Below are 23,550 nucleotides of genomic sequence, written 5' to 3'. Positions count from 1 at the left end.
AGGATGTCAGTCCTAATTTTTTAAAGCTTGTTAGTAATGCAAACAATGTTTCAGATTTCTTTCAATCCATAAGAATGTGGTAATCAACCTTTGTTTGCCAGTAGACATGTCAGAAATGAGCATTTTCTCTGTACCCTGGCTGTGCGACAGCAAATGAGAGCCTAATCAGTAAATGCTGCTTTCCTTGGTAATGTTTAATCAAGAAACTCCTTCGGAGAGAAAAATTAGGGAGTTTTGACAGCCTTCCTTCTCAGTGGGAGGTTCCACAGGAACTGTAGGGTTCTGTAAGATTTAGCCAGTCCCTCACAGCTGGCTTAGCCCAATGCTACAGCACTAGTGGAAGATGATGATCCTAATTAAGCTGCTAATTACATTGTCACTGGTGGTGATTAATTAGCAACAGAATCGCCTTGGACACTGCCAATGACATCATATAGATTGAGATAATTGAGGAGGTACTGATATCAGAAAAGCAAGAAGGATTTGGAATGCACTTCTTAATACTATGGAGAATCACCTTTCTGGATGAGGTGGTTGTGAAATCCTGGGATTCTAGCACAGCACAGCAGGGCAGATTTGGAAACTGAGCAATTCTCTTATCTTTAGTCTTTGGTGTTATGATGGATCAGCAGCAAGTGGTTACTAAATCAGTGAACACTGTTAAATGAGCCAGTTTCTTAGGTAGTTATGTAGCACTGACATATTAATTAAACTTAAAAAAAACCTAATGCTAATGTTATGGACCTGGTTTGAACTCACAAGTGTGAAGAAATTCAAAGTCTTGACTGTATACCTTCAATACAACCCACCATGCCTAACTATAGTGGACCCAAGTAGGTTACCACTTTCAGAACTCATCTGACAAAAAAAAATTGCTAGGGGGTGTCAGGAGGTTTGGTAAATAAATAGAAAGCTTAAAAGCTCAATTTTCCTATCATCTCTGATTCTCAAGTGTCAGGTTGTCAGCCCTAAAGAGCTACCTCTTGTGAAACTGTCTTGAAGCAGTGCTAAAACTAGGTTGCAGAGGCTGGGAACAACAAGCTATTCATGGATTTTTTTTTCCTAGTATTAAAAAAAACTCACAGAACTTACTCTGAATCTGATTCTCCAAGCTGTTTTATTGCATGTAAATATAGGTTCAAAATGTAAACAAGGAAGCATGGATTACGCAAAATAATGGGTAATGATCCTTTTCACCCACAGAAAAACATATTAAAGTGGTTGTTAACTGATGATATCGGGCCTGATTTTTCAGAGGTACTGAGCACCTACTGCCCTCATTGTCTTCAGCTGGAGTTGTGGGTATTCAGCACCTTTGAATATCAGGTCCATAGTGTCCTGTGGTCCTAAACCAGCTTAGTGCTAGGTTGTGATACCTTTAGCCATGTGGAAAAGACGGTTACTCACCGTTGTAACTGTTGTTCTTCGAGATGTGTTGCTCATATCCATTCCATTAGGTGTGTGCGCGCCGCGTGCACGATCGTCAGAAGATTTTTACCCTAGCAACACCGGCGGGTCGGCTGTGGAGCCCCCTAGAGTGGCGCCTTCATGGCGCTGAATATATACCCCAGCCGACCCGGCGCCCCCTCAGTTCCTTCTTGCCGGCTACTCCGACAGTGGGGACGGGGGGCGGGTTTGGAATGGATATGAGCAACACATCTCGAAGAACAACAGTTACAACGGTGAGTAACCGTCTTTTCTTCTTCGAGTGCTTGCTCATATCCATTCCATTAGGTGACTCCCAAGCCCAACTTAGGTGGTGGGGTCGGAGTGAGACATTGCTGTGTGCAAAACCGCTGATCCGAAGGCAGCATCGTCCCTGGACTGCTGCACTAGTGCATAGTGAGCTGTAAATGTGTGGACTGATGACCAAACCGCAGCTCTACAAATGTCCTGGATCGGAACTTGCGCCAGGAAAGCCGTCGAGGAAGCTTGGGCCCTCGTGGAGTGAGCGGTGAGGTGCGGTGCTGAGACACCTGCCAGGTCATAGCAAGTCCGGATGCAAGACGTAATCCAGGAGGATAGGCGTTGTGAGGAGACCGGTGAGCCTTTCATTCGGTCGGCCACTGCAACGAAGAGTTGCGTCGTCTTTCTAAAGGGCCTTGTGCGGTCAATGTAGAAGGCCAGGGCCCTGCGTACGTCCAGAGAATGCAAACGTTGATCCTGGCGAGTAGCATGTGGTTTAGGGTGAAAGACCGGGAGAAATATATCCTGGTTGATATGAAATGGAGAAACCACCTTAGGGAGAAAGGCAGGATGTGGACGAAGCTGCACTTTATCCTTGTGGAAAACTGTGTAAGGGGGCTCGGATGTAAGCGCCCTGAGTTCAGAAACGCGCCTTGCTGAGGTGATGGCTACGAGGAAGGCTGTCTTCCAGGATAGGTACAAAAGTGAACAGGTGGCCAGTGGCTCGAATGGATGACCTGTGAGCTTGGAAAGAACCAGGTTGAGGTCCCATGTCGGAACGGGTTGACGTTGTTGTGGGTACATCCGGTCTAAGCCCTTGAGGAATCTAACGACCATCGGGTTAGAGAATACCGAGGACGCGAGTTCCCCTGGATGAAAGGCCGATATAGCGGCCAGGTGAACTCTAATTGAAGATATCGCCAACCCTTGCTGTTTTAGGGAGAGGAGATATTCCAAAATGAGAGGGATAGATGCGTGCAACGGGGACGTGGCTCGTTGTTCGCACCAACAGGAGAATCGCTTCCACTTGGCCAAGTATGTGGTCCGTGTTGAGGGCTTCCTACTGCTCAGCAGAATCTGTTGGACAGAGTGTGAGCACTGTTGCTCTGCCTGGGTGAACCATGGAGCAGCCATGCCGTGAGGTGGAGTGATTGCAGGTCGGGGTGACGCAGGCGACCGTGGTCCTGAGAAATGAGATCCGGGCATAATGGAAGCGGGATCGGTGTCCGAACCGAGAGTTCCAACAGCGTGGTGTACCAATGTTGTCTCGGCCACGCTGGGGCGATCAGAATCACCTGTGCCTGGTCTCTGCGCAACTTGAGCAGTACCTTGTGGACCAGAGGAAACGGAGGGAAGGCATAAAACAGGTGGTCCTTCCAGGGAAGGAGAAACGCGTCCGAGAGGGAGCCCGGGGCTCGACCTTGCAGGGAGCAGAACACGTGACACTTCCTGTTGTCTCGAGATGCAAACAGGTCTATCTGGGGAAACCCCCACTTCTGGAAAACGGAATGTATGATGTCCGGACGGATAGACCACTCGTGTGTTTGAAAGGACCTGCTGAGTCGGTCCGCCAGAGTGTTCTGGACTCCAGGGAGGAACGATGCCGTGAGAAGGATTGAGTGGGCGATGCAGAAGTCCCACAGGCGAATGGCCTCCTGGCATAGAATTGACGAACGTGCTCCTCCCTGCTTGTTTATGTAAAACATGGCCGTGGTGTTGTCGATGAGAACTAACACGCAGCGACCACGTAGGAGGTTGAGAAATGCCTGGCACGCCAGGCGCACCGCCATCAGTTCCCGAACATTGATGTGCAGGGCTAGCTGGGATGCAGTCCACAGGCCCTGGGTATGGTGCTCGTTGAGATGGGCGCCCCAACCCAAAGAAGAAGCGTCCGTGACCAGGTGCAGAGAGGGTTGTGGGGCGTGAAACGGCATCCCTTCGCAAACCACACTGTGATCTAGCCACCATGTGAGGGAGGTCAGGACCGAGTTCGGGATTGTGACCACCATATTCAGGCTGTCCCGATGTGGGCGGTATATTGATGACACCCAGGTCTGGAGTGGGCGAAGCCGAAGTCTGGCATGCCTGGTTACGTACGTGCAGGAAGCCATGTGACCCAGCAGAGTAAGGCACGACCTCACCGTGGTAGTTGGGAAGGCTTTGAGTCCTTGGATGAGGCTCGCGATGGTGCAAAAGCGATTGTCTGGCAGGATGGCTTGTGCGCGTCTGGAGTCTAGAACCGCACCGATGAATTCTATTCTCTGGGTAGGTTCTAGAGTGGATTTGTCTTTGTTGAGTAGGATACCCAACTTGTTGAATGTGCGCACTATTATGTGGACGTGATCGCGAACTTGTTCTTTGGTGCGACCGCGTACCAGCCAGTCGTCTAGGTACGGGAACACCTGTATCCCTTGCCGACGAAGGTACGCTGCCACGACAGCCATACATTTCGTGAACACTCTTGGGGCTGAGGATAGGCCGAAGGGAAGGACTGCAAATTGGTAATGCACCCTGTTTACCACGAATCGCAGGAAACGTCTGTGAGGCGGGTAAATAGCAATGTGAAAGTATGCGTCTTTCATGTCGAGGGCGGCGAACCAGTCTCCAGGATCGAGGGAAGGGATAATGGCTCCCAAAGAGACCATGCGGAACTTCAACTTTACTACGAATTTGTTGAGTCCGCGCAAGTCCAAGATGGGTCGCAGACCTCCTTTGGACTTGGGAATGAGGAAGTAGCGGGAATAAAATCCCCTGCCCCTTAATTCCACTGGAACCTCCTCTATGGCCCCCATAGCGAGGAGCGTAGAAACTTCCTGTATAAGAAGTTGCTCGTGAGAAGGGTCCCTGAAGAGGGACGGGGAAGGGGGGGAAGAGGGGGGAATAGAAGAGAACTGGATAGCGTATCCCCTGTCCACCGTGCGGAGGACCCAACGGTCCGAAGTTATAAGGGACCAAGCACGGTGGAAGTGGGAGAGGCGATCCCGAAAGGAGGGGGCTGGATCCTGGGAGATGACTGGGGCGCCGTCCTCGACCGCACCTTCAAAAGTTCTGCCTGGGGCCTGAAGGTGGTCTAGGTGGCCCCTGGTTCTGACCAGGTTGAGGGCCGGTCCACCTTCTTCTACCACCTCGCCCTCGCCTCCGGGCCGAGTCCTGTCTCTGACGAGGCGGGGGGGGGGGTAGAAGCGCTGAGGCTGCGGCCTAAATGGCCTGCGCTGAGGGCCCACAACATGCATCCCCAGGGAGCGCATGATTGTTCTCGAGTCCTTGAGGCTCTGCAGGCGAGAGTCCGTCTTATCCGAGAACAATCCATGACCCTCAAAGGGCAGATCTTGTAGGGTTTGCTGCAGTTCCGGAGGCAAACCCGAAACCTGAAGCCAGGAGATCCTGCGCATAGCGATACCCGAAGCCAGGGTTCTCGCAGCTGAGTCTGCAATGTCCAAGGAGGCCTGCAAGGAGGTCCGAGCCACCTTCTTGCCCTCCTCTACCATGGCTCCAAACTCTTCCCTGGACTCTTGGGGAATCAACTCCTTAAACTTCCCCATAGAGTTCCAGGAGTTGAAATTGTAGCGGCTCAGTAGCGCCTGTTGGTTCGCCGCTCTAAGTTGTAGCCCTCCGGCTGAGTAAACCTTACGGCCAAACAGATCGAGCCGCTTAGCCTCTTTTGATTTAGGCGCTGCAGCCTGCTGGCCGTGGCGCTCTCGTGCATTCACTGATTCTACCACCAGTGAACACGGCTGGGGGTGGGTATACAAGTACCCATAGTCCTTAGACGGGACAAAGTATTTCCTTTCCACCCCTCTCGCTGTGGGTGGAATAGAGGCAGGAGTTTGCCATATCGTATCCGCATTCGTTTGGATCGTGCGGATCAGGGGTAACGCCACCCTCGATGGGGCATCCGCTCCAAGGATATTCACGATCGGGTCGTGCACCTCCACTATCTCCTCCGCCTGCAGGTCCATATTACGGGCCATCCTACGCAGGAGATCCTGGTGAGCCCGAAGATCTATCGGAGGGGGACCCGTACATGAAGTGCCCGCCACTGCCTCATCCGGAGAGGAGGAAGAGGATGCCTCCGGTGGTACCGGATCCAAGGGGGGGTCGTGATCTCCCTGCTCTTGGGCCGGAGCATCACCTGCACTTGGGTCCATGGTGTCGGGTGGCGTGGACACGGAAGCCTCCATGCCTCCTGGCGGAGGCCGAGAGATGGTGGATTCTGGGGCCCTTCTGACCGAGTGACCCGAGCGAGAGGTCGATGGTATTGGAGCCCCTTGCTCCTGGTGGTACGCCCACGGGGTCCAAAACGACCAGTGAGATGGACCATGAGAGTGGTCCTCTGCCATCTCCTGCCAATGGCCCAAGTTTCGTTCCTCGGCTTGCCCTTGAGGGGGGTATGCCGATCTCGACAGGTCCTCCGAGGAGCGAGACACCGATCTTGACGGCCATGGCGGTGCCGAGAGAGATGAAACGATCCCCGTGGGCTGCGGTGCACGGTGCCGGTCCGGAGATGATCTATCTCTGCGCGGTGCCGGCGATCGGTGCCGGGACCGCGACCGGTGCCGATGACCTCGTCGGTGCCGGGAGTCGGATCTGGACCTCGACGAGGACCTGGAGTATGCCCGGTGCCGGGAGCGACCCCTCGACGTCGAGCGTCGACCGTAGCGGTGCCGAGAGCTACGTCTCGACGTTGATCGGTGCCGACGATCATATCGGTGCCGAGACGAAGAGCGGTGCCGCGAAGAAGATCTTGGCCGCGAGTACGACCGGTGCCGAGACGATGTTCGGTGCCGGGACTGCGAGCGGCGTGGGGACCTGCTTCGGGACCTGGATCGGTGCCGAGGTTCCAGCCCTTGTGATGGCGGGCGCATCAAGGCAGGTTTCCCCCTCGACTGGACCGTGCGCGTCAACGGTGCAGTCGGTGCCGGTGGTTGAGGCGGTGCCGGCTCCGTGAGAGCTATTAAGTCTCTCGCCGCCGCGAAGGTCTCTGGAGTCGACGGGAGACACTGTATCACCGCCGGCCTGGGAGGAGACGCTATTTGCACCGGACTCAACGGCCTCGGCGCCGGAGTCGACGGTGCTGGAGGCACCTGTTTTCGTTGCTCCACCGGCGGACGCGGCTCTACCCCCGGCACTGGGGGAGCCGGCGTCTTCGGCACGGATGTCCCCGTCTTATGGGCTTTTTTATGCCCCGGGGATAATGACCGGCGCCGAGGCACTTGCTGTGCTTGCGGTGCCGACGAGGTCCGGTGCCGGGGAGGCTTGTCTGACGCCACTCGCGTGGTCGTCATAGCCGGTGCCGCCGGGGCACTGCGCACCGAGGTGCTAGGCGCCGGGGCCTTGCCCGTGGAAGGAGTGTCCGGGCTAAGTGCCGCCTCCATCAGGAGTTGCCTGAGCCGAAAGTCCCGCTCCTTCTTGGTCCTTGGTCGGAAGGCCTTACAGATCTTGCACTTATCTGTTTGGTGGGACTCTCCCAGGCACTTCAGACAGGAGTCGTGCGGGTCGCTCGTGGGCATAGGCTTAGCGCAGGAGGCGCACAGCTTGAAGCCGGGAGCGTTGGGCATGAGCCCGGCCCCGCGGCCGGGGGAGAAAGGGGGGAGACGACCCCCTTAATCCCCTGGACTACTTAGAACAACTTTAAAACTACTTAACTAATTTACTACAAACACTAGAACTATAACTATAACTATAACTATGATACAACAATATAAGCTAGGGAGAGTGGAGAACAGCTAAGCAGCGCGCCACAGTTCCAACGACCGTCAGGGGCGGTAAGAAGGAACTGAGGGGGCGCCGGGTCGGCTGGGGTATATATTCAGCGCCATGAAGGCGCCACTCTAGGGGGCTCCACAGCCGACCCGCCGGTGTTGCTAGGGTAAAAATCTTCCGACGATCGTGCACGCGGCGCGCACACACCTAATGGAATGGATATGAGCAAGCACTCGAAGAAGAATAGTTTGTTACTCTTCAATTACATTGATTCCAATGGAACTATTTGTGGAGGAAGGTACTACTCAGTATGAGTGTATCACAATTAGACCAGTAGGCCCCATTTTGTAAAATGCTTACATCCATCCCTATTCAGAAAATTCCTTGCTTAAGCACATACTTAGGTGATTTGCTGAATAAGGATGGTGTGCTGAACTGGGGCCTTAGAAAATTACTCCATTCTGCATTTACACTGCAGTTTCAACAGGATAGTGTATTCTTCTTCGGTGCTGGTCTTAAGGCCCAATATTGCAAACCTTTACTCACACAAGCAGCCCCATTGACAGGCCTCTCGTACTGGTATCATTGTATTTAAGGCCTGATCCTGCTCTCACTTAAGTCAGTGATAAAACTCCCATTTACTTCAATGGGGTAAGATCAAGCTCTAGATGAGTCACAAACTAGGTTCCCCATCCCAGTACGTGGAACATTCCCCCAGTAAATCAAAATGGTTCCTCAGAACCATTATAATCTGCACTGCCAAGAATTATTTGAAGCAGTGTTAGCTCAGGCCTCAGAACCTGAGAGTTGCCCTTAGCAATGAAAAGATAATATTTCCATATATGTGCCCTGATTCACTTATTACAAGGAAATCTGTTTGTCCTAGTCACTAATTTTCCATGGAGATTTTAAAAGATAGTGAGCCCTGGGGAGTGGGACATCACAACATGCAATAAAATCTCTTTAAACCCAAATTTTATCTATCATAGCTCTTTTATTATCTCTTGGAATTATCTGAATATGTCTCTGTGTGTAGGCACCATTTTACTTTAGTTCTTTTGCACATCACCTTTAAAAGAGGTTTTGGAAGTGACAGTGACTGTCTTTTACAGAATGCCAAGTCCCAATGAGCTCGTATTTGGAGGGCATTTTTACCATGAAGTTATGAACCCTTAAAAATCAGGAGGTTATATATTGAAAGCTTAAGCTTAACTGGGAGATGGTAGGTCCATGAAAAGGCCCTAAAACTGGAAGTCAGGAGGGTTCTGTTTGCAACTCTGCTAGTGACTTTGGACAAATCTTTCAAGCCCCTCTTTGTGCTTCAATTTCCCCATCGGTAAAATGGGGGAAATGATTAAGCATTTGAGATCTACAGATGAAAAGTGCAAAATAAGTGCTAAGTGGTATTATTTCTGATGCTGTTCCCCTCACCCAGCACTCAGAATCATTTTGCATTTATATGTACTTGTGTCCTTAACACATTTTGAGATTTTTATAGATGTTATGCATATAGGATTTATTTTTTATTTTACATTTTACTTAGAGAAGTCATTCTTGGAGCAGTGCAGAAAATGATTTGTCAACACTCTTGAAAAAAGCTTAGATGTAAAATGAATCATACTGCCACAGTGTGGAAACCAGGTATTTCTCCATGTCCCATGAGAATTTCTGATCCTTTGTATTGTTGCCTTAAGCTACTTACAGTCACAGATTAAATTTAATGAGAAAGAGAGAGATTAAATGGCCCTCCATGCACGTGCTGTCTGTACACAGTGGGTTAAAGCTATGGTTTGGGGAATCAGATTTGCATGGCTAACTAGAGTTATTATGCCAAAGTCCCACAATTCAAAGACTAGTTCCAGGCTTTCAGTTGCAAGACTGCTGTCTAACTAAAATAACTACAGTTTATTTGTATATTGGCCAGCTGATTTATAGAGACAATTGTATTTCTATGAATTCTTTTGTTCAGAAGCAGCAGCTACACCCGGCCCTGAAAGGACAGGTTAGTTGGACAGAATTTAAAAAAGGAAAGAAAAGAGAGTGATTTCCTCCAGGTCACACCCTAAAAAAATATTAGTTTAACTGGGACATTTTAACACCTGTGATCAATTATGCTTGTGTTCATTAATATTTTTTTTAAGATTTACACTTTTTACAGGTGTGTATTCTACAGTATAGAGGACAGTACCTTCATTCTCATTAGGCTTATTACGATGGTTTTACCATACAAGATACAAACTAGTCAGTGAGGTCTAGTAGTCAGAGCACTGGACCAGGAGCCCAGAACTCCTGAATTCTATCTCAGCTTTGCAACTGTCTCCACTGTTGCCATAGGCAATATAAAGCTAACTCCCATGCCTCGGTTTCCCCATCTGTAACTTTGGATGCTATTTACCTTATTCACAGGGGATTATGAGGAATTAGTTCATATCTGTGCAGCGCTTTCAAGGCTATAATACTCTATATAAACCCTTAGTGTTGTTATGTACACTGTAGATTGTTGAGAGTTGATGAGGATTACTCCTGCATTAAGGAGTATTGTGCAATGAAGGTTTTCTCATGGGACAGGCCGAGGAGAGAAGCTATTGCAAACCAAATCAAGTGTCACGTAAAAGGATAGTAGTTGGCTCAGTGATAATCTGCAGTAGTGAAGGTAGAACGTTACGATTATTTTATAATCACCCATAAAAGCAGCAATTGCCAGATTAATCCAATATGGTTTGCATTCCTACCATAAATCTATATTTGATCATTTTTGTAGTTTTCAACCTCTTTAAATGCAATCTGTTTAACTTGGTGTTTTTAAATGTATGTGATTAATATTAATGCTCACAAAAATGACTGATAGTGCATCATACAGCTAGGCAAGTGTGGGAAGCTGCCGTGTAAGCTATTAGACACCTTTGCCAGTGCTCTTCACTCCTGACCATCATCTGTGCTATTCTAGTGCTGGACCTGCCATGAGTGAGAACTGCCAATTAGGGCTGTCAAGCAATTAAAAAAATTAATCACGATTAATCGTGCGATTAATAGCGCTGTTAAGCAATAATGGAATACCATTTACTTAAATATTTTTGGATGTTTTCTACATTTTCAAATGTATTGATTTCAATTACAACACCGAATACAAAGTGTACAGTGCTCACTTTATATTTATTTTTTATTACAAATATTTGCACTATAAAAAACAAAAGAAATAGTATTTTTCAATTCACCTAATACAAGTACTGTAGTGTGATCTCTTTATCATGAAAGTTGAACTTACAAATGTAGAATTATGTACAAAAAAATAACTGCATTCAAAAATAAAACAATGTAAAATTTTACAGCCTACAAGTCTACCCATTCCTACTTCAGCCAATCGCTCAGACAAACATGTTTGGTTAAAAGTTGCAGGAGATAAAGCTGCCCACTTCTTGTTTACAACATCACCTTAAAGTGAGATGAGGCATTCAGATGGCACTATTGTAGCCGGCATTGCAAGGTATTTACATGCACTAAAGATTCATATGTCCCTTTATGCTTCAACCACCATTCCAGAGGACACATGTCCATGCTGATGATGGGTTCTGCTTGATAACGATCCAAAGCAGAGCAGATCGACACATGGTCATTTTCATCATCTGAGTCAGATGCCCCCAGCAGAAGGTTGATTTTCTTTTTGGTGGTTTGAGTTCTGTAGTTTCCGCATCTGAGCGTTGCTCTTTTAAGACTTCTGAAAGCATGCTCCATACCTCGTCCCTCTCAGATTTTGGATAGCACTTCAGATTCTTAAACCTTGGGTCAAGTGCTGTAGCTATTTTTAGAAATCTCACATTGGTACCTTCTTTATGTTTTGTCAAATCTGCAGTGAAAGTGTTTTTTAAAACAAACGTGCTAGGTCATCATCTGAGACTGCTATAGCATGAAATATATGGCAGAATGCAGAAAACAGAACAGGAGACATACAATCCTCCCCCAAGGAGTTCAGTCACAAATTTAATTAACACATTATTTTTTTAACAAGCCTCATCAGCATGGAAGCATGTTCTATGGAATGGTAGCCAAAGCATGGAAGGGGCATACCTTGCAACGCCAGCTACAAAAGTTCCATATGAAAGCCTGTTCTCACTTTTAGATGACATTGTAAATAAGACACAGGCAGCAGTAACTCCCATAAATGTAAATAAACATGTTTGTCTTAGCGATTGGCTGAATAAGAGGTAGGACTGAGTGGATTTGTAGGCTCTAAAATTTTACATTGTTTTGTTTTTGAGTGCAGTCATGTAACAAAAAAAAATCTATATTTGTAAGTTCCACTTTCACGATAAAGAGATTGCACCACAGTACTTGTATGAGATGAATTGAAAAATACTATTTCTTTTGTTTATCATATTTACAGTGTAAATATTTGTAATAAAAAATAATAATATAAAGTGAGCACTGTACACTTTGTATTCTGTGTTGTAATAGAAATCAATATATTTAAAAATGTAGAAAAACATCCCAAAATATTTAATACATTTCAATTAGTATTCTATTGTTTAACAGTGCGTGAGTTAACTGCGATTAATCAACAGCCCTACTGCCAATTATTTCAGACCTATCACCTTGTCGCCTGTTCTGAAATAAGAACAGGTGTTCACTATGGATTAGATTAAGATCATTTAATTCATTTTACTAGTGATATAAACCAGATCTGAATTCAGGTTTCCAGTCAAAAGGCAACCTATAGAGTAAACTCACTGCACCTATGGAACCCTTAATTCTTTAACAGCTATACTTAGAATTTGAGAGGTATATTCAGACTTGAGTCCTGGAAATCTATAAAGGGGAAAATGAGGAAACTAAGGACCATCACACTGAATAGAAACCTTTGTTGTCCGGGCCTAATATAGGAGTGCAATCTCATAGCCTGTGTTCTGAAATGCCAGGGGTGAAGGACGAAACATTAACTCTCTATTTGCTTTCTTCTGCAAATTAAAGCCAGACTTTGAATATTCTCCTGCAGGCCCTCTGGCTTCAATGGAAGTTCTGTACACACAGAGAAGTGAAGGGTAGTCAAGCAGTTAGAGCACTCACTGTGGACTCAGAACCCTCCATTCAATTCCATACTCGACCACAGATTCTTGTTGTGATCTTAGGCAAGATACGTAAGGTACCCCTACGCTGGAATAAAAGAGCCGTTGAATAGACACAGCTGGCTTGGGGTCAGCTGACTCAGGCGCACAGGGCTCAGGCTGCAGGGCTAAACAATTGTTGATGTTCGGGCTTGGGATGGAGTCTGGGTTCTGCGACCCTCCTCCCTCTTGTGGCCCCAGAACTCAGGCTTCAGCCCAAACCTTAACATCTATACACAGCAATTTTACAGCCACATGAGCCTGAGTCAACTGGCCTGGGCCAGCCACGAGTGTTTAATTGCTGCGTAGTCTATCTGTGCCTCAGTTTCCCATCTGCACTTTCCTATATCACAGGTGTGTTGTGAGGATAAATACTGTATGTTAAAGACTGTGTACGGTGCTCTGAAGCACAGTGGTAATGGTGGGTGGTGGGGGACACACAAGTATCTAGGATAGACTCTGGCAGAATTGCACCTGTAGGATTTTTTTTGAGGGGAGGGAGTTAAAATGACTATAGGTGTATGAAATATCTGCAATGAAATATTTGCAATTTTGTGGGGCATGTCTCTACACATTCAAAATGGGTCCAACTTTGTGAAATGTTAACACTATAACAAAATATTTATAGTGAACATGGGTCCACATTTGAGTGAAATTGTTTTTCCTCAGTAAAAACATACAGAATTTCAGGATTCTGCATCTCTTGGTAGCCTTGCTGAGAAATTTTGCAAAAATCAGAATGATTTCTGGACAAAATAAGTGTGGACAAAAATTCAGGAACAGTTATCAAAAAATACCATTCACCAGTAGCCAAAATAATAAATCTTAGGCTGTTACTTACTTCCAGAGTGAAGGCGTGAGTTATTTTTTCCTAACCACAGCCTGATTCAGAATCTAAAGAGGAAGGAAAATTCAGACATTTGGAGGTAGGGACAGAGAGCAATCACAAGAGCGAAAGAAAAGAAACATACCACTATATGTCCCTTGACCGAATTCATCATCTGTGTCAAAATCTTCCAACTCCAAGTAATTGTCCACCTGTGAAAATACCCAAAACCAAAAGATTGAACAAATAAAATTAAGTCTATTCTTTCCATTGTTCTCACTACAACTTGGAGCAAAGCAAAAATTATGACTGTAGACATCAGTTTCTCCATTCCCTTTGTAGCTTTTACAGGAGTTTGAAAGTTTATTAAAATTATTATTATTATTATTTGAAAGAAAGAAATGTTTGGTATACTTTCTGTATTTTTAAAAGTAGTTAAAGAAACACTGACAAATAGTTTAGTATCAACTTCAGGTTTTGGGGAGGAGAAAAAAAGATTTCATAAATTCTAGTATGCCTAATTTGAATAGCAATGTTTTCAATGTAAAAACATTTTTCTTTGTAAATGGAGTAAGAGACAAATGTTACTCTGCAGTCTTAGGAATCCACTGCATGCGACCCAGAAAGTGAAACTGACTCTAAACAAAAGAGAAACTGACCATTATAGTTTTATTGTTCAAGCTGGCTGAAGTGAAAAAAGCAAAGAAACAACTTATTTGAATGTTTTTCAGACTTAAATCAGGATTTTTTTTGTTATTTCTTTTTAGCCTCAACAATGGTCATTTAAAAATGTCTTAAGCGTATTTAAAGTGCTTTGTAAGAATATTGCTTTATCATTAAAATTCTCCATGGGTGCATAGTGGGAGGGGGCACAAAGATTCTCCCCACCAGTGTTGCCTACATAAGGGTCAGGCACAACTTTATAAATATTCAAACCTGACAAAATTTCACTCACTAAGTTCACCCTCTGTACTGATGGGTGTAGAGGGCCAGAAAAAGTCCTCTGCCCCATTTGAGACCTTCTTAACCATTCAAAATAGAATTCCCTCCTAAGCGTCTATAAATGATAAAATGAGTTCACTGATTAAATATATAACATATACAAGATAAATGACAGGAAACTTGTCCTCCTTGGGCTTGGAACTTGCTTTTCTTAGAGGGGAGATATAGAAAACTATGCTATGCTAATAAACAATGTGTCTATCTGCAACTCTGAACATATGAACAGTCTAGTCGTTACACACACATTACAAAAAAATCTCAAAATGACTCAACCTCGTGCTAAAAAACTGAGACCTTCCCCACCCATTCCACTCAACCAAGCTCCTTAGAAAAAGCCTGGAAAAATGGAATGCCCTGGCAACATAGGATGAAGGTCAATGAATCTGAGCTCAGTAGGAGCAAAGTGGGGAGTAACCTTCACAGTAGAAACTGTCCATTGGGAATGCCTTTCCCCCAACTTGCAGACATATTGAGGGATTGTCAGGTAGAGCATCTCAACTGACCTCAGGTCCTAGGTTAAAAGAAGGGAGGAGACACAATCCAGAATGGGATTTGTAGGTCAAAATGAGCATCTTGAACTACACCTGGAAGTGAACTGGAAACCAGAGCAAACACGAAGCACAGCTGTACTATGCTCCTTTGAAGTAGCATTGCTGAGTTGGAGAGTTGGCCCATATTGCACTGAGCTTACAGCACAGAACCACAGAGAAATTAGAGCTGCAAAAGATTTAATCATCTCATCCAGTTCAAGACCAATCCCTCCAACCAGCCCCTTGCAATTTAAGCCCTTACAAAGAGCACACTCTTATATCATATTAAAGGTATAAACTTGTTAACAGAAAAAAAACTGGTTAGATGGTACTGCTAGAGTTCTTCCTTCCCTCAGAATGATCGTGGAAGCAAACACTGTGTTTCCAGACACTTTCCCCACCCCAAGTAAAATAATTTGTAAATCAGTGCATGAGACAGAGATTAGATGTGTTCTGCTTATAATTCCTACCTTGAAAAGCACTGAAGCAAATCTTACCTTCACTCTTCTTGCCAGACTGAGGTCACCTTGGTTAGAGCAGCCAACTTTCCAGCCTTCACCCATCATTATCTGCAAAGATATTTACGTGCATTAAAATGAAGCAAGAATACAGATCGCATTCAAAGCTCCCACTGATTTACACTTGCAAAAGGGCTGCATGTGTGGGTCCTTTAAAATGTATGTGGAATGAAAAAAAGAGGGAATGAAATGGTTTCTGAACAGAGGATAGGGAATATCATCTTAAATATATCCAAACTAGGTCCAATGGAAAAACACAATGAGCAATCAAAATAAGCACAACAGCAGTGTTTAGAACAGAAGCAATGTTTTCAATGGCAGTCGTTCTCTCTGTTCTTTTCCCAAAGGCAGGTGTAAAGGTTACAGCAGCCAATTCATTGCATTACGAATGCTCTGTGCTGTAGCAACGTTTCCAGTGCATCCAGTTATTACTGGATTTGTTTCTTAAACTACTAATGTGACAAAAACATGCAATCATGTCTGAAACTTTTGTTCTATAGCAACAAAGATAAATATTAGGATATTCTATTAACTAAGAGATAGTGGAGGTCTCATCGTGCTTTACAAGGCACAAAACCAGTTCCCAAGTGGCTAAGACAAGAGACCGAAAGGCAGTTTATCCAAAGATGGAACCATATTCTTGGTGAGAGAAACAGCACAAAGTTTCTGTTATCAGTAGTATTATACAAGGATCTGAAAGACTGTGATTCTTTTAAAACTCCTATCTGAGTTTCATTCACACAGGACTATGATCCCTGCACGAGCCTGGCCATCCCTGTATACTACAGTTGCTCTACAGGTACAGCAAATGGCTGGTGTGTTCCCCTCAAGTGCCCCTCTTGTGTTCCCTCTCAAGTGCCCCACACCTTACATAGGATTCTACGGAATCTGCTTCAGATCAGATACTGCCTTCAGTCACTATCACTCAGCCAGTGCATCTCCTCTGCTTCAATCTCTAAGGGCCTTTAGAGCCTCTTCCTCTCCATGCATGAATATTTTTGCCTGTCTTCTCCTTAATTTAATGTTTGCCTCTGTGGACTGATGCCAGTCTCGTTACCTGGTCTTCATCCACAGTCTGTGATGAGAGAGACACTGATGGCTCTTTGTTTCTTACAGGAGAGACATTCTGTTTATTTCTGTTTGACAACTCAAGCATTGAAAATGTATTTTCTATGGAATCCATTTCAGATACTCGGCTTTTCATTTTCACCTCTTCTGCAGGGAGAAATCATAGTGCATTAGAAAACATAATACACCCTCCAAGAAAAAAGAAAGATGCATAACAAATGCACATTGTATCTTGTTGGAACAAGCATTATTACTATAACTGCTTCTTTTGTCTATTCAATGTCATTTTCCATTCATACTTGGAGCTTGAGATACATGCATGTGTTTTATGGTATCTATTGTGTGGTCTTTTTCATAAAATTGAATAAACATTTTGTATATGTAAAACACAGTAAGTCCCCTTTACCCTTGTTCTTCAAGTACTCACTGCTGTCATGCAGTTTCATATGCTGAACAGAAAACTAGATAAAATAACACAATGAATGAAAAACAGAAAGACAAAAGCCCAGTTCCTAATAAAGGTTGCTACTTTGTTCTTCATTTAAATGCTTTGGGGTACTTGTTCACGGGTTGGCAAAATGGCACACACTTGTGCACGTGCCCTCAGTTGACAAATAAACACCAGTGCAGACAGAAACAGAATCTTCTGTAATACCAGTAAAATCCGGAGTAACTGCATTCAATAGAGTTACGTCAGATTTACACCAGAATGTGACTCCTGCTCCTCAACACCAGAACACACTCCAGCAACTATATGTCTACTTTCAATAATCTAACACATTTGCATGCACAACTGTGGAAGCTGCATTCACAAAATCCCACTGGCCATTTTTCATGCTGCTCCCTGCACCCAGAAGGCCAGCCCCCACGCAATATACTAAGTCAGTGGTTCTCAAACTAGGGCTGCATTGGCCTGGAGCGGCGAACATGCAGACGTGGCTGGTAAACAAACCGACCTGGCCCGCCAGGGGCTTTCCCTGAACGAGCAGCGGCCCTAGTTTGAGAACCACTGTACTAAGTAACTTCCCTCTCCTCCTTCATATCCCTATACTGTGGGAGCATCTTCTTGCCATACAAGATAGGAGTAGCTCTTGTACCTCTTATCTCCTCCTCTAGAGTGAAGGCCAGGTCAAGCTTCTTATGTATGTGGATATGGAAACCATCTGGGAGAATCCCATGGTGGCTAGAGAAGAAATACGGCTCTGAGGTTTCTTCGTCAGAGTCATTGCTACTGTGGGTGTTTGAAGTCTCCCAGGACAACAGGATTGGGGAACTCAAGCACCTTTATAGACAATGTTTCTGTTAGCTCTGCCTGTCTAGGTCGTAGGACATACAGACAAGAGATTCTGGGGTGGGCTTGTAGCCTATTGTCACCCACACTGCAGCAGCTGGCAGGAAGAAGGCAGGAGGCAAATGCTATAACTGGATAACAGGGGTACAATGTGGAGGGGCCCCAGTGACATATCTCAGGCACTGTGATCTGGCCACAGCAATCTACAAGCCCCCTCATAAAGGAACAGACTAGAAGAGACACCACAGGTATTATGCTTGAGGAACCCCATGGGACAAGGTTAGCATTCTACCCTGTATTGGACACCCACCTAAGGCTAAATTGGGAATTACTATGTTCATCCTTGTCTGTATGCAACTAAGCTGTTGTACTAGTTTATTTGCATCCTTTCCTTCTTGGCAGCCCTAGTAAAGAATCCTCTCATTTGAGCCATGCATGAGTGCTTATTGGTAGGGTTACCATACGTCCAGATTTTCCCGGACATGTCCGGCTTTTTGGGCTCCAAATCCCCATCCGGAGGGAAATCCCAAAAAGCCGGACATGTCCGGGAAAATCGGGACATGCGGGGCCGGCGGTGCTGGGCCGGGGGCTGGGCCGGGGGTGCTGGGCCGGGGGCCGGTGGTGCTGAGCACCGGGGGCCGGCGGGGCCGGCGGGGCCGAGCGCCGGGGGCCAGGGGCCGGCGGTGCCGAGCGCCAGGGGCCAGCGGGGCCAGCGGGGCTGGGGGGTGCTGAGCGGGCCGGGAGTGCTCGGCCGAGGGCCCGGAGGCCGGGCCGGGGACCGGCAGTGCTGGGCAGGCTGGGGGTGCTCAGCCGGGGGCCGGGGCCGGCACCCCAGGGCCCGAGCCGACCCAGGCTGGAGACGCCGGGGGGGCCAGACTGGGCCGCGCCTCCTCCCCCCACACCACCCTTACCTGCTTCAGGCTTCCCGCGAATCAAATGTTCGCGGGAAGCAGGGGAGGGGGCGGAGTTGGGGCGGGGACTTTGGGGAAGGGGCGGAGTTGGGGCGGGGGCGGGGCCCGTGGAGTGTCCTCCTTTTGGAGGCTCAAAATATGGTTATCCTATTATTGGGATCCCTCCAAGATAGCTTACAGGGCAGACTGCAGATCACCCTCTGCTGGCATGTTCCTGGTTTGGTTTTCCAAAGCATTCCTGAAAACCCATTGGATGCGGGAAATTACACTAGGAAACACTTGCTGCTTGGTGGACAACCGTCAGTAGGATGCCAGTATTGGTCTTGTTCCTGAGTGCAAAGATTAAGTGGATGCATTCAAACAAGGTTGGTTCTCTTGGAGGACTTCTCTGGCACTGAAGGTTAGATTAGAATAGTATGGCTACTCTGACTTCTAGGTAGGATTTTCAAAAGTACGCAGTACTGGCCTCACTCTGCCCCCACTGAAGTTTTACCACTAATGGTGAAGATTTTCAAAGAACAAATGACTTTCATTAGTAGATGGGTGACACCTAATGGCCCTTTGTGCCTTTGAAAATTTCCCCAACTTCAATAGAAGGAGAGTTAGGACAACTGTGAGTGCTTCTGAAAATCCCAACAACTGAATCTGTGATGCATCTGCTGAGCTAGGACTTAGCTAGTAGTGTCACCTACCCAGATTTCAGCAATGCAAGCTCAGTCTAGGCATTCCTGATAGTTCAGGACATGTTTAATAACTGGATTATTGATTACTGACCATGCACTGAACAATAGGAGGGTTTTCTTCCTGCAGCACTACAAAAAATATTTTGGAGGCCGCCAAGAGGAAAATAGTAAACTGTGACTTTGCTTTCTTCTATAAAAATATTATGAAATGCCTTTAGAACAACAGGCACAAATGGATGTCTCACTTCATGCCAAGAGCACACCTATGCTCATAATGCATAATAAATGCACAAGTCTATCTGCCTTATTTTTAATTTGAAAATTACATTTTCTAATAACAACAACAAGCAATCTGCAATGCATTTCTAAGGCATGATTACATGTCTCATGCATTTAAAGTCACTCATGCATTATAACACCACTCAATGTGCAATGTGGATGGAGCATTTTCCAAGAATTTAATGACAGCCTCAGGATTAGTATCCTCAGAAATCAACTCTCCCAGTTAATTATTAATCCCCAGGGGCACCTCTGTGCTCCAGTCATTATTGTATACAAATCATGACAATACTATGGCCACAGCCCTGCAGTCCTCACTCATATAAGTAAAGGCTGCAGTAGTAGGCCTATATTACTAGGAATTAATGAAGTAAGATGCACTTTACAGGTCAGAGTAAAATAACAGAAAGGTTTCTCTCTCCGCTAATGTATGGCTCAAGATTCTCTGAGCATTTCCTACCTCCTAGATATCCCGCTTGAACCCTGGACTTTGCACTGCTTTTTTACAAGTCCACAGGCTTCTTTTTTAAAAGAAGACAAAATGAAAATGACAGAAGGGCATTCGCCACTTCCCCCTCACCACCATCCCTTTTTTCAAGCCAATGAAACAACTTTGTATCTCACTAGAAGACCTCTCCTTGAGATGAGATGGTTGGTTTCTATCTGAAGGCATTCTTCTTTTTCCCCAAAATAACAGAAACAGCAAACTGAGTCATTGGAAAAGCTTTAATTTTTTTTTTAATCAAAAGTTAAGCAGCCTGCTTTAAGGACTGAAAGAGAAAAGGTCCTTTTCAGAGCTATCAAGTCACAAAATGATGTTTGTGAGCCCCAGAATACAGTTTGGCCTGAAGCTCTGATTACTTAGTTAGCCAGATGCTTCCCATGTCTATGCATTTGGCAACATAAATTTGATACATAAATGTGTGTCTCATCTCATTTTCATTTCTATTTTTCATCAGAGCTTTGTGCCACTCTTTCATCCCACCCCTAATATTTCTTGCTTTGCAAGAAGTGTCAGACATATGTTTTACAAAATCTAACTGTTTCATGGAACAACAAGGCTCCACCACCTTTCTTTTGGCATTTTTTAAGTCACAATTTTAATACACATGAAACAGAAGTTTTTCCAAAGGGTTTTTAATGTTTCATTATTCTGCAGGAATGTTATCTCAATTTATTTTGATACCAGGCACACTTCCAGCTGATTGCTCTTACCAGGCCACCAGGGCAACCAGTATCTTGTTTCAGAAATGCAACAAATGTAACACTGGAAAAGTAGGGGTCCAATCCAATTCTCAGTGAAGTCAATGAAGAAGAATCTCAGTGACTTCAATGGAAGAAGAATCAAGCCCATGCTATGTAAAACTGACATTCTATGATCCTCCAGGTACAAATCCATATCAACGTACAAAACTGCATAGAGCACTGTGCTGTAACTCAGGAGACCTGGATTCTATTCCTGGCTCTGTCACTGGCCTCCTAGGTGACCCTGGGCAAATCACTTCATCATTCTATGCCTCTGTTTCCTCATCTGTATAATAGGGATAATAATACTGACCTTCATTTGTAAAGCAATTTGAGATGTGCTGATTAAAAGCACTATACAAGAGCTAGGTATTATTATTATACTGTAGAGCAGGGATTGGCAATCTTTGGCACGCGGCCCATCAGGGAAATCCGCTGGCAGGCCGGGACGGTTTGTTTACCTGCAGCGTCTGCAGGTTCGGCCGATCGCAACTCCCACTGGCTGCAGTTCGCCTTTCCAGGCCAATGGGGGCTGCAGGAAGCGACAGCCATCACATCCCTCAGCCTGCACCGCTTCCCGCAGCCGCCATTGGCCTGGAAAGGCGAACCACGGTCAGTGGGAGCTGCGATTAACCAAATCTGCAGACACTGCAGGTAAACTAACCGCCCTGGGCCGCCAGCAGATTTCCCTGACATGCCAGAGGTTGTTGATCCCTGCTGTAGAGCAAAGCCATTCAGAACTTCATGGCAGCAATGAAGATAGAACTCATTCTTCAGCTCCAAAACCTCAGCTAAAGGGATGTCTTCGTTAGCCTAATAGGGCCTATGATACATAGAAGAGTAGTTCCGATTCAACACATCCACAAAACACACACACAAGCTCATTATACTATGTTGATTATATATTTTCTGGGGGCACAGTTATTCCCTTGATTTCAAAAGGAAAAGCTATTCAGATCAAATGAACAAATAAACAATCAAGTGTAATTTCAACAGATACAGGCCTTTCAGCTCCACGGGTAGTATTCCCAACCCCAACCAGTAGAACTCTCCCTTTCCCCAAGCCAAAGGTGAGGCACTCGGGTCAGACGTGAAATACTGTCAGAAATGTTTTTGTTGCCAAGGCCCTTCCAGGGCTGTTGGGTTATATAATACTAAGCATTTCATTTGATGAAATGTTCACAGAAGCAATGAGATGCTAGATTCATGACTGGAAAGGAAGCAAAAGTCACGGGGAAGAAAAAAATCCAAGCAACACAGGGCAGTTGAAAATGCATGCTGCAACGGAATACAAGATATGCTATCAAGTCTGTAGTGAGGCTACACCGTACAAATTGGGGATTTATTTTAACATTACAGTGGTAGCCTGGGGCACAGTCCCTCTGGGCTAGTGAGATTTACTCTTGATTTGTACATACTAGCTAGAGCAGTCCATAGCTTCTTTACCAAGTGGATCTCAGCAATTGGCCTCCCCTGAAGCGGTTGCAGTAGAGATTATAAATAAGTAATTTAAAAACACTCCATCATAAACTGGACTGAAACTACATTTTGTAGACAAATGTTTTCGCTAAATTCCTTTGTCAGTGGTCTGAAAGCCAACCATTTGTTTGTCCTTCCTTGTGAAGGAGACGGGGGAAGAAGCAGGGACCACATTCCAACCAGTGGGAGGATCAGTCTGCCTTCCCCGTGGCTAAGCAATAATTGACTCATTATTCACAGCCATATCTCTCTACCTGCCAAGACCCAAATGTACCACGCTGGCCTTTATAACATGTCACAAAGGCCCAAAATAAAGGACACAAACACAATAAAAGGTAGCAGAGTAGGACGCCTAAAATAATGCAGGGATTCATTTATTTGACCTGCAGAAAGTCTTCCAAACTCTGTTTTACTTTTCATAATTTCCACTGCCAATATCTTAAAGCAGTGTTTCCCAAACTTGGGATGCCACTTGTGTAGGGAAAGCCCCTGGTGGGCCGGGCCGGTTTGTTTACCTGCCACATCCGCAGGTCCGGCCTATCGCGGCTCCCACTGGCCGCAGTTTGCTGCTCCAGGCCAATGGGGGCTGCTGGAAGCGGCGCGGGCCAAGGGACGTACTGGCCGCCGCTTCCTGCAGCTCCCATTGGCCTGGAGCAGCGAACCCCGGCCAATGGGAGCCGTGATCGGCCAGACCTGCGGACGCGGCAGGTAAACAAACCAGCCCGGCACACCAGGGGCTTTCCCTACACAAGCGGCATCCCAAGTTTGGGAAATACTGTCTTAAAGCAATGAAACAACAAACAGGTATGGGTGAGTGGGAAAGCAAAATATGAACCTCTAAGGAAGTCTTGATAAGTCTATAGGGGGGAAGGTATGATGAGATTCCCTACAATAGAGTATGGCCCATCTACAACTGCTACTAGCAAATATCTCCAACAGCCGGAGACGGGACACTGGATGGGGAGGGCTCTGAGCTACTACAGAGAATTCTTTCCCAGGTGTCTGGCGGTTGGATCTTGCCCACATATGGCTATATTTGCGGTTGGGGCGGAATTACCCCTGGGTCAGATTGGCAGAGACCCTGGAGGATTTTGCCTTTCTCTGCAGAGTGGGGCACGGGTCACTTGCCAGTCTAATCCAGAGTAAAAGGTGGATTCTCTATAACTTGAAGTCTTTAAATCAAGATTTGAGGACTTGAGTAACTCAGCCAAACGTTATGGGTCTAATACA

General features: G+C 45.9%; 1 protein-coding gene across 4 annotated transcripts in view; it reads right to left on the bottom strand.

Moving 5' to 3' along the window:
* Positions 1–23,550, bottom strand: part of IFTAP (intraflagellar transport associated protein) — a 71,698-nt gene that overhangs the window by 18,846 nt on the left and 29,302 nt on the right. For 3 of the 4 annotated variants that reach the window (XM_005304510.4, XM_065592762.1, XM_024100370.3), the window contains exons 3-5: positions 16,422–16,579; positions 15,344–15,415; positions 13,460–13,526 (exon numbers count right to left, since the gene is read on the bottom strand). In XM_005304510.4, coding sequence (XP_005304567.1) covers positions 13,460–13,526; positions 15,344–15,415; positions 16,422–16,579 — 297 coding nt within the window. Of the gene's footprint in view, positions 1–13,459; positions 13,527–15,343; positions 15,416–16,421; positions 16,580–18,812; positions 18,964–23,550 lie in introns of all 4 variants that reach the window. The other variant, XM_042849178.2, reaches the window with a different exon arrangement.

This window comes from Chrysemys picta, chromosome 4 (assembly GCF_011386835.1).
Source record: "Chrysemys picta bellii isolate R12L10 chromosome 4, ASM1138683v2, whole genome shotgun sequence".
Taxonomy (NCBI): Eukaryota; Metazoa; Chordata; order Testudines; family Emydidae; genus Chrysemys; species Chrysemys picta.
The sequence above is the reverse complement of the archived record's forward strand: the minus strand, read 5'-3'. Positions and strand labels throughout refer to the sequence as shown.